This window comes from Larimichthys crocea, chromosome VI (assembly GCF_000972845.2).
Source record: "Larimichthys crocea isolate SSNF chromosome VI, L_crocea_2.0, whole genome shotgun sequence".
Lineage (NCBI taxonomy): Eukaryota > Metazoa > Chordata > Actinopteri > Sciaenidae > Larimichthys > Larimichthys crocea.
Genome location: NC_040016.1, coordinates 3,320,314 through 3,332,884, shown reverse-complemented (window position 1 = coordinate 3,332,884; position 12,571 = coordinate 3,320,314). Strand labels below are relative to the sequence as shown.

Here is a 12,571-nt window from a genome sequence, read left to right as displayed (position 1 = left end):
AAATCGTTCTTCACTGGGACCACTGACTCATGTCAGTATAACCTGCTAATTCCTCTGGCATCTGCTACTCATCCTCTCCCACTTAGACAAAGTAGATAATCTTCAGACACAATGGACAATCTAATCAAGTGGAATTTTTGTGCATCCTGCGCACTAACTGACATTGTTTCATTTAATAATCATAGTCACATGGCTTACACAGAAAATCATGTGGAGGCCTATTCACCGGGGAAATCAGCACAATTATTACATGTTCAGAAATCATACGAGTACGCCGATGCTCAAACTTTAGACTTATGAAACAGTGACTCATTTAATCTGTAATACATCCAACTGTGTTCACTCGTCTCTGATTTGCAGTGTTGCTAGTGAGCTCAGTGTTGCCAGGCGGAGAGACAGAAGAATAATGGCCCTCATTTCACCTTTTCTTTGCTATGCATGGGTTCACCACTGGAGGAGGATTTTATTTTCTGCTGGAGTCTCAGAGGAAGACATAAAAGGCCTAAAAAGACCATAACACCGTCAAAATGTTGCTTTTAGAATATGACCTAAAGCAGAGTTACTAGCATTAGTGTCTTGTGTTTTTCCATTAGATCCAAAATTTCAGCAATGTGTGCAAATCTTAAGAGAAAGTCTCTTTTGCAAATGTGCACACTACTAAAATATTCTAAGCTTGAGGTAAAAACACTGGTCATTAAATCTTAGAAGTATTACATTCAACATGTGCTCAAAGTTATGTCATGAGTTCTTCTGAATAATACAGTATGCGGCTAAAGCACAATGTCTGTGTATAGACAGAAGGAGATTGGTTTAATAATTTTTAAGAAATGCACAAAAGAGGATAAGTAATTAGAAATCACTGGTTAGAGAGTGCTCAATGCAATGGATAGCCCATAAAGTTAATATTCTTTGACTGGAGTAGGCTAAAAACATGCCAAATGCTAAAATATATGTAAAACTTCTAACACCAAAATGATTTACTTGATACTAGTTCAGCATCTTTCACCACCTTTATTTCAGAATAAAATGAGATAACGGTGTGAAGGTTTGATCAGTCTAATACATCTCAGCAGAGGATTAACATTGCCATCTGTTGATGTAATGGAGCTATTACAGCTGTAAACTGAAGCCACTGAGAACCAGACACACAAGTTAACATGATATTTGCTGAATTCTGATTCAGTGTTCCTTCAGGGTGTTAATTACACATTCATGTGACAGCCTTGGACAAGCTTTAAATTGGGCTAAAATCAATTTATTTTTTATATTTTCTACTTATCGTCTCTGCTATTATTTTTGCATTTTGGCACCAATTGGATACAGGGGTTAGCAAGGTCTACAAGAGTAAACCGTTCATGATGGTTTCTCCAATTAATCCTCATTTAATCCTCCTCCAGTGTTAACGAGGCACAGCAGGACATTGGTGCAGGATGATCAGCCTAGCCAAGACACTGCCAATCACAGCTCCCGTCCCCAAAGTGCTGGACTGTGGACAGAGTGGGCTTTGCAGCTAATGAAGACCCTGTGGCCGCTAGCAGCTGCTGGTTGGTGATAAGGAATGGGAGACCTTCAAAGACTCAAATATATATCATTATAGCCAGTGAGCGGCTCAAAGAACCAGCTGGGGGTGAGGAGGACTCATAGGCCTGGAATATAAACTGTATAATGAATACTGTGGTTTGCAGAATCCACACTAATGATGGAGGAATTGAGACTACATGTGAGGAAGGCACAAGTATAGTGCAGAAAACATGCAGAGAAAGAAAGTGTCCAGTTTGCAATTCTGATTCTAGTGTTCTTGTTGTAATAGAGTACAAAATGCTGACACAGTGTGGTGCATTAACATAACGCATACTGTATAAGTAAGCAAGACTATTCATGATACACCTGATGTCCTGAAAAAAGTAAAAAGGACACAACCAATATATATATATATATATATATATTAGTGCTGTCAAAATTAACGCGTTAATTTTGTCGATTAATTTTAAAGAATTAACGCGTTAAAAAAAATTAACGCAATTAACGCGGTTTTGTTTACTTCCGGTGGCGGCCGCCATTTTGGATGTGGCAAAGTAGAGCTTTGTTTCCCAGATATATTAGTGTGTGTGTGAATGGGTGTATAAGAGGCATTAACTTAAAGCCCTCACGGAGACTGCGCCCTGGGCGGTCGCCCACATTGCCCATAGCTAAAACCGGCCCTGCTTGTTTTAGTTTACGGGCAGATCTGCCACATCCAATATGGCGGACACGTTAACGTAACGGACCAACCTGCTCAGTGAGGCGTCTGTGTATATATGTCTATGATCTATCCTAACTAAAGGAGAGTCTGTGCATATATGTCTATGATCTATCCTAACTAAAGGAGAGTCTGTGCATATATGTCTATGATCTATCCTAACTAAAGGAGAGTCAATGTCTGTGTATAGACAGAAAGAGATTGGTTTAATATTTTTTTTTAAATGCACAAAAGAGGATATGAAATTGAAAATCACTGGATAGAGAGTGCTCAATGGGATAGCCCAATAAGTTAATATTCTTTGACTGGAGTAGGCTAAAAACATGCCAAATGCTAAAATAATGTAAAACTTCTAACAACAAAATGATTACTGTTACTAGTTCAGCATCTTTCACCACTTTATTTCAGAATAAAATGGATAACGGTGTGAAGGTTTGATCAGTCTAATACATCTCAGCAGAGGATTAACATTGCCATCTGTTGATGTAATGGAGCTATTAAGCTGTAAACTGAAGCCACTGAGAACCAGACACACAAGTTAACATGATATTTGCTGAATTCTGATTCAGTGTTTCTTCAGGGTGTTAATTACACATTCATGTGACAGCCTTGGACAAGCTTTAAATTGGGCTAAAATCAATTTATTTTTTATATTTTCTACTTCGTCTCTGCTATTATTTTGCATTTTGGCACCAATTGATACAGGGGTTACAAGTCTGCAAGAGTAAACCGTTCATGATGGTTTCTCCAATAATCCTCATTTAATCCTCCTCCAGTGTTAACGAGGCACAGCAGGACATTGGTGCAGGATGATCAGCCTAGCCAAGACACTGCCAATCACAGCTCCCTCCCCAAAGTGCTGGACTGTACAGAGTGGGCTTTGCAGCTAATGAAGACCCTGTGGCCGCTAGCAGCTGCTGGTTGGTGATAAGGAATGGGGAGACCTTCAAAGACTCAATATATATCATTATAGCCAGTGAGCGGCTCAAAGAACCAGCTGGGGGTGAGGAGGACTCAGGCCTGGAATATAAACTGTATAATGAATACTGTGGTTTGCAGAATCCACACTAATGAGGGAGGAATTGAGACTACATGTGAGGAGACAAGTATAGTGCAGAAAACATGCAGAGAAAGAAAGAGTCCAGTTTGCAATTCGATTCTAGTGTTCTTGTGTAATAGAGTACAAAATGCTGACAACGTGTGGTGCATTAACATAACGCATACTGTATAAGTAAGCAAGACTATTCATGATACACCTGATGTCCTGAAAAAAGTAAAAAAGGACACAACCAATATATATATATATATATATATATATATATATATATATATATAGATATTAGAATATATAATGCTAAAGACTGGTAGTAATTTAGTACCGCAGTAGCTGCTGGTTGCATAGTCTCACTTTAAGAATACGATATGAGAGTAAACTATTCAAAGTGAGTGTGATGGTGATTAACATCAAGGTTGTAAATATGCCTTGGAGGGATAAAGAAAGTGAAAAGAAACAATATTGCGGGACAGTTTCCATTAATTTGACTTCCTGCAGTGGTCAAAGAACAGACAGCGAAGTCCGAAGGGACCAAAGGGAGCAGTGGATGATCTATTGCTAGAGAGCTAAAGGAAGAAAACTACTGACCTCTGAGTGACAAACATACTGCACCTGCAGCTGTAGTTTCATCAGGTCTGGGTCAGTTGTAGTGATCTAAACTTTCTGCAAGTTTTATAAGAATTACAGAAATCTAGATCTGTGCTGTATGGAAGGTGTCATGAGATAACCGTTGTTATGATTTGGTGTTATATAAATAAAATTGAATTGAATTGAATTGAACTTCAAATTCATTTTTTTTCTGTGTTTCCCCTCTGATGTCCTCTCACTGCTCCACATCACCTCTCTGTGATCTACAGAGTTTCCTGATGGACAGAAAGCATTACTTGACACTAAGATAGTTATTTCAGTATGTGCTGCCCAGGCTGGTAGCTCAAAGCACCAGAGGAGTGTTGTATTAACACCATTTGCAAAGGAGCTTTGGGCTGCCGGGAGGATGAGGTTTCCAGGCTCTGGATGAGGGGAAGCCAGTAAGGAATGTTGACAAGGAGCAGAGCTAGTGTTGTGCCAGAACCGGAGCCAATGTAACCACTCAGCAGTCTTTGTAGATATGGCAGAGGCTAAGAGACCAAAGATGGACAGAGAAGGAGAGCCACAAGAGGCCCCAGGACAAGAATAAATCTTGGACTTGTTTGGTCGTTAGAGAAAGCTTTGTGGGCTTTGTCACTCTTAAGTGTGCTGAAATATCATATTTATATAGGGTTAGATATAAATCTCTGTTTATTTTTCATACTAATTCTTCTTAGACATGTTTATTAAGTATAAACGATCTTTATTTTACTAGTTATTTGCTGTTCTAGATCTTAAAGTTGGTGTTTGCAAAAGTGGGAGGTACAATAACAACAACTCAGCTGTGGAACAAGAATGAACTGAGAATCAAAGCAAACAGTAACAGTAATGAATGTTTATGAACAATAATACGGAATAACATACGACAGTTCATTATTGTTTACAGGCTTGTCTCAGAAATTTAGCTCCAATTCTTCATTCACTGGACTATTCCCCATCTATATTAGACAGTATTTCTTGACCAACTCTTTTGCAGGTGATAAAAATGCTCCATAAAGCATGAATATTTTCATTTTGGTCATTCATTATTCATTAACTAGTTCTGGACTGCCTTAAAGCTTGGTCTCTATGTTCTTCTTTTCTAAGGAGGATTTCCCACAAACAGTGATGGCTTTAAACTCCTCAGAGATCTCCAGCAAGGTCTTCCCTTTAGTCTCAGGCAGGATGAAGAAGGTGAAAAGAAAACCCAGCAGGCACATACAGGCGAACAGCACAAAGCAGTAAGAGTTCAGGGCAGTCTGGGAGAGAGGAAAGGGAGGGTAAAGCATGAGCTTCACGTGTTAATCAATTCATGAATGTGCTGAGGCGTTTTTATCATTTATCGTACATTATAGATACATAGATAGCATTTCTAAAGATATTTAAATACTTATTGCACACTAAATGATGTTCACCCCATCATTAATCTAACTTATAATCAATTAAAAGTGTAGCTGTACTAATACTTAAAGACTAAAATATATCACAACAAATAATTGTAACAAATAATAATAATTTTACAGTGTAAGCATTGGCATGCTGCTTTATTTCATGTCTCTACTCACAATAAGGAATGGAAAGACTAGGCCCATTATGGCAAACATCAACCAGCGCTGGATGCCCATGATGACAAATGATGCCAGTCGATTGGACTGAATGAAGAGCTCGCTGTTGAGAGTAGCTGTAGCTCCCCCTGATGACACAGGTCATGTGATTCAGTTAATTATCATTGCATGCAAACACCTTTTCTATGTGCAGCAGAACGCAGTGTGTAATGTGCTGAACTTTCTTTTTGTTTCTCCAACACTAAGCTGAGTAAAGCACATACCAGGTCCCCCGCAGAAGAAGAGGATGAAGAGGATGATCAAAATAACGCTGATGTATGGAACCCAATAGGCGGAATCCTGCATGAAGACAATTTTGTGAATATTTGTGAGTATTTATTGAACTCCTGCCTTTGTATACTGCAGTCGTAGCTGACACATATTTACCTACCTATTATAATGGAATAGGTCTTTTTCAGTTTTGTTGGCTGTATATTTTCATATTTAATTTAATGGCATTAAAGGCTCCATTCACCCAAATGACAAAACCATATTTTCTCATACACGTACATATACTGTTGCCCATAGAGTTGGAATACAACATTTTTACCTCTTCTCATGAAATAATTGTGACAGTGTGATTTATTCTTGGTAGATAAAGTGTATCTTCTAAAAACTTTATTGATCAATCTCTTTCAAGCATTAAACCACAATTAACCTGATGTGTATTAACAGAAATAAAAAGAGGAATGTGTCTGAAAACACAATTATTCCAACGTAATGGGCAACAATGTACATATTTTCTCAGTCAAACCATGCAGATAGTTTTGTGTTTGTCTGCTTTGGTTTCTACCTTCAATGGAGGTGAATGGAATTTTATCTGTGAAGCTCACAGGAACTTCTACTTTGGTAGAAAGTTCCAGTAAAAAAAACAGTTTATAGTGAAATCTGTAGATGAGATGTTATTTCTGGGAGGAAATGTTGCTGTTAAGTTTATTAAATGTATTTTTTTAATGTTGTGAGAAAAAAATCCACTCACATCCAATTTGTTAGAAATATGTTAAATCTCGAAGTCTGATGTCTAAAACCTGTGCAAATAAAACTAAACCTGTCTGCATGGCGTGACACAGTTAGCAAGGGTATGAAAGGATTGGGTGAACTGACCCTTTAAGATACATCTTCTAACCTCACTGATGGCTACTTCTGTGTTAGTAGTCAAAGGTAGCAGGTTTACCTTCAGGCTGAGTGTGACTGTGACAAACACCCAGCAGGCAGACATGACAGCATAACCCCCCCAGAACAACGGCTTCCTCCCGATATGTTCAATCAGCAGTCCCTGAGAGAGAGAGAGAGAGAGAGAGAGAGAGAGAGAGAGAGAGAGATCCAAAACAATGAAGAAAAAGGAAACAGTCTCTGTCAATCATTTGCTCTCATGCTAACACAACAAGGCCATTAAAGTCATTTAAATACTGTATGGCTCTAAAATGAATTAGAGCTGTATAATCCTAGACATGATACACTTTCCTAAACACTATGACCATAAAATATAATGAGCAACTCATTTTCATTCTTCTGTTTTGCCTGTCGACACTTTAAACCAAATGTTTTGCATCCATCATATATTGTATATACATCCTGTATGTCAATCATTTAAATACAGTTCAGTCAGCTGACTCATGTGTAATGGATGATTATGTGAATGTCAAACAGGACAGGATTGATGTTTGACATCTAGGCTTTTGACCTTGTCACTTCCCAGAAGAAAACACAGATCAGCACAGCGTGGAGTGAGGAGTGACAATAACAACTTTCACCCTACAGGTGGATGTGGATACTGGGGTGGATGTGATGCTTTAGGAATGCCAGCAGGAGGTGACTGTAAGGTACATGGTGTTACAGCAGCAGCTGACAGTGTAAGTGCACCACCGTGTGTTGGATATATATTATGGGCCTGGAGGCCTATCACCTCAAGTGAAGCTGAGGGAGTTACTCACACAAGAGATGGAGGTGATAATTTCAGACACTCCAAGACCAAGAGTGACATAACGGATTTTGTCTCCCGGTATGCCTGCCTTCAGGAAGATGTCAAAAGAGAAGGTACTGATCTGAGAAGGAGAGAAGCAATGGTTTGATTTTTAGAGGCTATAATCTTCATTGTTTGGATGCTAAAATTAGTGTACAAAGGAAGCATTTCCATCCTCACAGCAGACATGCCCGACAGCTGGTTGCAACAGTAGATTATGGACATGGACATAAGCTGCCATCGGACACTCCTGTCCCTCAGGAGCTGCAGAGGGCTTTTTGGTGGGGCTGCCTCAATGGCCAACTGCTCAGCCAACATTTCGTCCATCTCCTCTTTGTAGTCACCCTGACCCCACAGGCTCTGGAGAGCTGGGATGAGAAAAAAACAGAAAAAAATGACTTGGACAATGATTATTATTTTTTTAAACTGATTTTCACAAGTAGCTTATATTCAATCAAATCCAATTTAAAGTAGTGTTTTTTGAATATGGGAAATATACCAACCTTTTTTGCAAGCCATATCATCACCTTTCTCTATGAATAAGTATCTGGGAGCCTCAGGAAGAAAAGGCAACACTATAACCTGAACAACTGAGAAAAATGCAGGGACACAGAGGACAATGTTCCACAGCTCCTCACGGCCAAGAATCTCGCTGAAAAAACAAAACAAAAAACCCTAAATGAAGTCTTGTGTGTTTAAATATTTTGGACATTTCCTCTTTATTTACTTTCTAAAATTTCATAAAAATGAAAAGGAAACAATGGCTTGGCGCTTGTGTTTTATTTTGTGCATTCACACTGAGCTCTCTCTCATCCTCTCATCAAATAATCAAAACAACTCTCCTCATACATGAGTGGATACCTGAGTCCAAAAAACTGTCCAGACAGTTTGCCGAGTGACGCGAAAGTCACTGAAGTCAGAGTCACTATACCTCTGAACTTTCTGGGTGAAATCTCTCCCAGGTACATTAAATGGGTGCTCAGTCCCAAACCTGCAGGTCAAGAGACAATGTTAGTCAGTCAGGTAAAAACATGATGTGAATTATTCCTGTAACTTATTATTATGGCTTACCTGCTGTGTAACCATACAGGATCCTTGCCACAATAATCATTTCATATGATCTGGCGTATTTACTTGTCATCATGATCCCTGCTGCAACAATGGCAATCGAGCTGTTGCAGATCATTGCTTTTTTTCTGATGAAGGTAAGGCAAGGGCAAGGCAAGTTTATTTGTATAGCACAATTCGTACACAAGGCAATTCATAGTGCTTTACAGAGGCAAGGAAAAACATTTGACATTAATACAAGCAATAGCAATAGAAATAAAACATTAAAAAGAGAAGAAAATTTAATTAAAAACATCAGAATGTCATTTAAAATCATTAAAACAGCAAATTTGAAAACAATTTAAAAACATTAAACGAATCACTGGATTATGATTAAAAATTCTTTAAAAGAGCTCAGCCATAAGCACGTGAAAAGAGAAAAGTTTTTAACATTTCGTTTATGTATTGTGGGCCTAAACCATTCAGTGATTTGTAAACTAGTAGCAGAACTTTAAAATCTATTCTGTGGCTAACTGGGAGCCAGTGTAAAGACTTAAGAACTGGGGTGATGTGTTCTGATCTCTTTGTTCTGGTCAAAACTGCGTTCTGAATGAGCTGCAGCTGTTTGATACTTTTTTGGGGGAGTCCAGTCAAAAGACCATTACAGTAGTCAAGTCTACTGGAGATGAAAGCATGGATCAGCTTCTCCTGATCTGTTTGGGACATAAAGCCCTTAACTCTGGATATGTTCTTAAGTTGGTAGAAGGCTGTTTTGGTGACTGATTTTATGTGACTGTTGAAGGTCAGATCTGAGTCTATCAACACGCCAAGGTTTCGGACTTGGTCTTTAGTTTTTAGAGACAGTAACTCAAGGTGTTTACTGACAGCAACCCTCTTCTCTTTATTGCCAAAAACAATGACCTCAGTTTTTTCTTGATTTAACTGAAGAAAATTTTGGTTCATCCAATTTTTGACTTGCTCTAGACAGTTACACAATGACTCTATAGGACTGCAGTCATCTGGGGACAGCGCAAGATATATCTGTGTGTCATCTGCATAACTATGATAGTTGACATTAGAATTCTGCAGAATTTGACCCAAAGGCAGCATATATAGGCTGAACAAAAGGGGTCCAAGAACTGACCCCTGAGGAACCCCACATGTCATAGCCACTCGATCTGATTGATTACTTCCAATGGTCACAAAATAACTCCGTTCCTCCAAGTAGGACCTGAACCATTCTAGGACTGTTCCACGGAGTCCTGCCCATGTTTCCAATCTGTTCAGCAGTGTGCTGTGATCCACAGTGTCAAACGCAGCACTGAGATCCAGCAGGACCAGAACTGATACTTTGCCTGAGTCAGTGTTCAACCTTATGTCATTTAACACTCTAATAAGAGCTGTTTCTGTACTGTGGTGAGCTCGAAAACCTGATTGAAATTTGTCAAAAAGTCCACTGGAGTTCAAGTAATTACTGAGTTGATTAAAAACCACTTTCTCAACAATCTTGGCTATAAAAGGAAGATTTGAGACAGGTCTGTAGTTGGTTAACTTGAAAGTATCCAGCGTTCGCTTTTTTAAGAGTGGCTTGATGGCAGCTACTTTTAGGGGTTTAGGAAACGTGCCTGATTGAAGTGAGCAATTTATTATTTGCTGCAGATCTGTTTGGACAGATTTTACAATAGCTTTAAAAAAGTCAGATGGCATTGTGTCAAGACAGCATGTCGATGATTTAAGATGCTGAACTGTTTCTTCTATGTTTTTTTGATCAACTGTATTAAATTCTGACATCACAGTTGATTCATTCCTAGGCGGTTTTAGGGATTGCGTCACTTTATCATTTTGTAGATTTGTGTTGATATTTAACCTTAAAGATTTGATTTTTTCATCGAAAAAGTGAGCAAATTCATTGCATTTTTCTTTTGAAGAGAGTTCTGAAACTATCTCTTTTGGGGGGTTTGTAAGCTTATCAACTATAGCAAACAGAGTGCGAGTGTTGTTGATGTTTTTATTAATAATTTTAGAGAAGTGTTGCTGTCTAGCCTTGATTAACTCATGGTTGAAATTACAGAGACTTTGTTTGTAGAGGTCGTGGTGAATTTGGAGTTTAGTTTTTCTCCATTTACGCTCTGCTTTCCTGCATTCTGTTTTCAATGCCTTTACCATCATAGTGTTCCTCCATGGTGATCTCTGTCTACTCAAGGTCATCTTAGTTTTAATAGGTGCAACAGCATCCATGACATTTGAGATTTTCCAGTTGAAATTATCCAGGAGTATATCAACTGTCTCTGCGCTCACAGTTGGTGACATTGCTATAGCCTCCATAAACTTAGCACTAGTATTCTCATTTATGTACCTTTTCCTAACAGACACAGAGGTTATCTGAATGTTTGGAATTATCTGTAAGTCACATAACAAGTCTTTTTTAGGCTATAGGACTGAATTCTGCATTAAGTGTCTCTTACTCACCTTCCCAGCATGCCTGAGACAAATGTGACACTTATTGTACCAAAGAGACCCCCGACAGCGTACATGGAAACGATAAGGGACCAGATCATCGTGATTGTCTGTGGAGGTGGGGGCTCTTCATATCTGTTGTACCAGCTGCTGTTAATGAAGCGCTGTATGTACTGCGGTGGAAGTGTAACTCAGTGAGAAATTGGAAAATGATGCTCCCTTTTTATTTTTCACATTTAAACAGACAGGAGTCTCTCAGCAGGATGAAAAGTGATGTATCTCACCGGTGAGGGAGAACTCAGTTCAGTAATGTGATAGCCAGCATGAAAGCTTCCACCGATTCCCAAAATAATGATGAGGAACAGAGCGTTACCACGCGTCTACAGAGCAGAGTGAGGGGAGTGATTAGAAACAGATAGGATAATAGAAGTCTTTTTTTTCTTGACTCATACAATTATATGATATTTTTGTCATCATTGTCATTGTCATCAAAATTTCTGCAGACTCTTTTGGGATATGCAAAAGGATTCTTCAAACCTTAAAGTCTGTGTAAAGTAAGAATAAATACGTGTTTTGAGTTTGTCAGACCAAAGAAGAAAATAAAGGAAAGTTATTAACCACCCAGCCAAATTTGAATGATTAAAAATATCGACAAATTCATGAAATTTGGAGTCAAAATCTGTAAAAAGGGGCAGTGTTCTTCTGTGGAACAAACTACCATTCTGGGTTCAGGAGGCAGACACAGCCTACACCTTTAAGAGTAGACTTAAGACTTTCTTTTTTGCTAGAGCTTATAGTTAGGGCTGGCTCAGGTCTATTGCACGTCTGTCCGTCCTGGGAGAGGGATCCCTCCTCTGTGGCTCTTCCTGAGGTTTCTTCCACCTTTTTTCCCTGTTAAAGGTTTTTTGTGGGCAAGTTTTTCCTCACTCGAACCGAGGGTCTAAGGACAGAGGGTGTCACTCCCTGTACAGATTGTAAAGCCCTCCGAGGCAAATGTACTTTGTGACTTTGGGCTATACAAATAAGATTTGATTTGATTTGTTCTCCAGGGCTATGGGGTCGTGTCCACTAAATGTGCCAAAGCCATGCCCACTCGTGGGCGCAGTCATAAGCTATATGAAGCGACTGAAACGTGTTAGATGAATTCAGAAAATTACATGACTAACTTTGAAAAACTCTGACAGAAATTAATTCATCTCTATCTCTCTGCTAGGGGTGCAGAGGTATGCTCAGGGTGGCCTCAGCGTGTCATGGAGCCACCCTTTAAGACCGCCCCAAAAAATCCTGGACTGAAAACTGGCGAAAAACTGTTTTAACCTCTAACTCCACATTTCAGTAATATATCGTTCAAAGTCTTTTCATGTTTTCAGCAACTATTTTTCAACATATTTAATGTATTTTGAAAGAAATCTCAGAATTGCCTTTACGCAGACGTTAATCCTGTAACTACTTGTTCCTTACAGAAGACGTAGTACTGACTATATACTGGACCTTTGTTCCACCTTTTTTGTTGGAAGGTTTTCTGATCTCGTACTGAACTAGTGTTTCTCTTTGTGGAATAAGATCGCTGATGAAAGTATATTTTCGCATCATTAAAATAC

The 12,571-nt window shown here is 38.9% G+C and overlaps 1 protein-coding gene across 1 annotated transcript in view; it reads right to left on the bottom strand.

The window, feature by feature from the left end:
* Window positions 1-4,814: 4,814 nt before the first annotated feature.
* The window catches only part of slc2a9l1 (solute carrier family 2 member 9, like 1), an 8,997-nt gene continuing 1,240 nt past the window's right edge, over window positions 4,815-12,571 (bottom strand). Inside the window, exons 2-12 of the mRNA XM_010737378.3 lie at window positions 11,255-11,350; window positions 10,983-11,143; window positions 8,538-8,662; window positions 8,328-8,457; window positions 7,970-8,118; window positions 7,647-7,834; window positions 7,438-7,548; window positions 6,678-6,779; window positions 5,728-5,803; window positions 5,465-5,592; window positions 4,815-5,158 (exon numbers count right to left, since the gene is read on the bottom strand). Of these exons, the coding sequence (XP_010735680.3) occupies window positions 4,973-5,158; window positions 5,465-5,592; window positions 5,728-5,803; window positions 6,678-6,779; window positions 7,438-7,548; window positions 7,647-7,834; window positions 7,970-8,118; window positions 8,328-8,457; window positions 8,538-8,662; window positions 10,983-11,143; window positions 11,255-11,350 (1,452 nt within the window). The 3' untranslated portion in view covers window positions 4,815-4,972. The remainder of the gene's footprint in view (window positions 5,159-5,464; window positions 5,593-5,727; window positions 5,804-6,677; window positions 6,780-7,437; window positions 7,549-7,646; window positions 7,835-7,969; window positions 8,119-8,327; window positions 8,458-8,537; window positions 8,663-10,982; window positions 11,144-11,254; window positions 11,351-12,571) is intronic.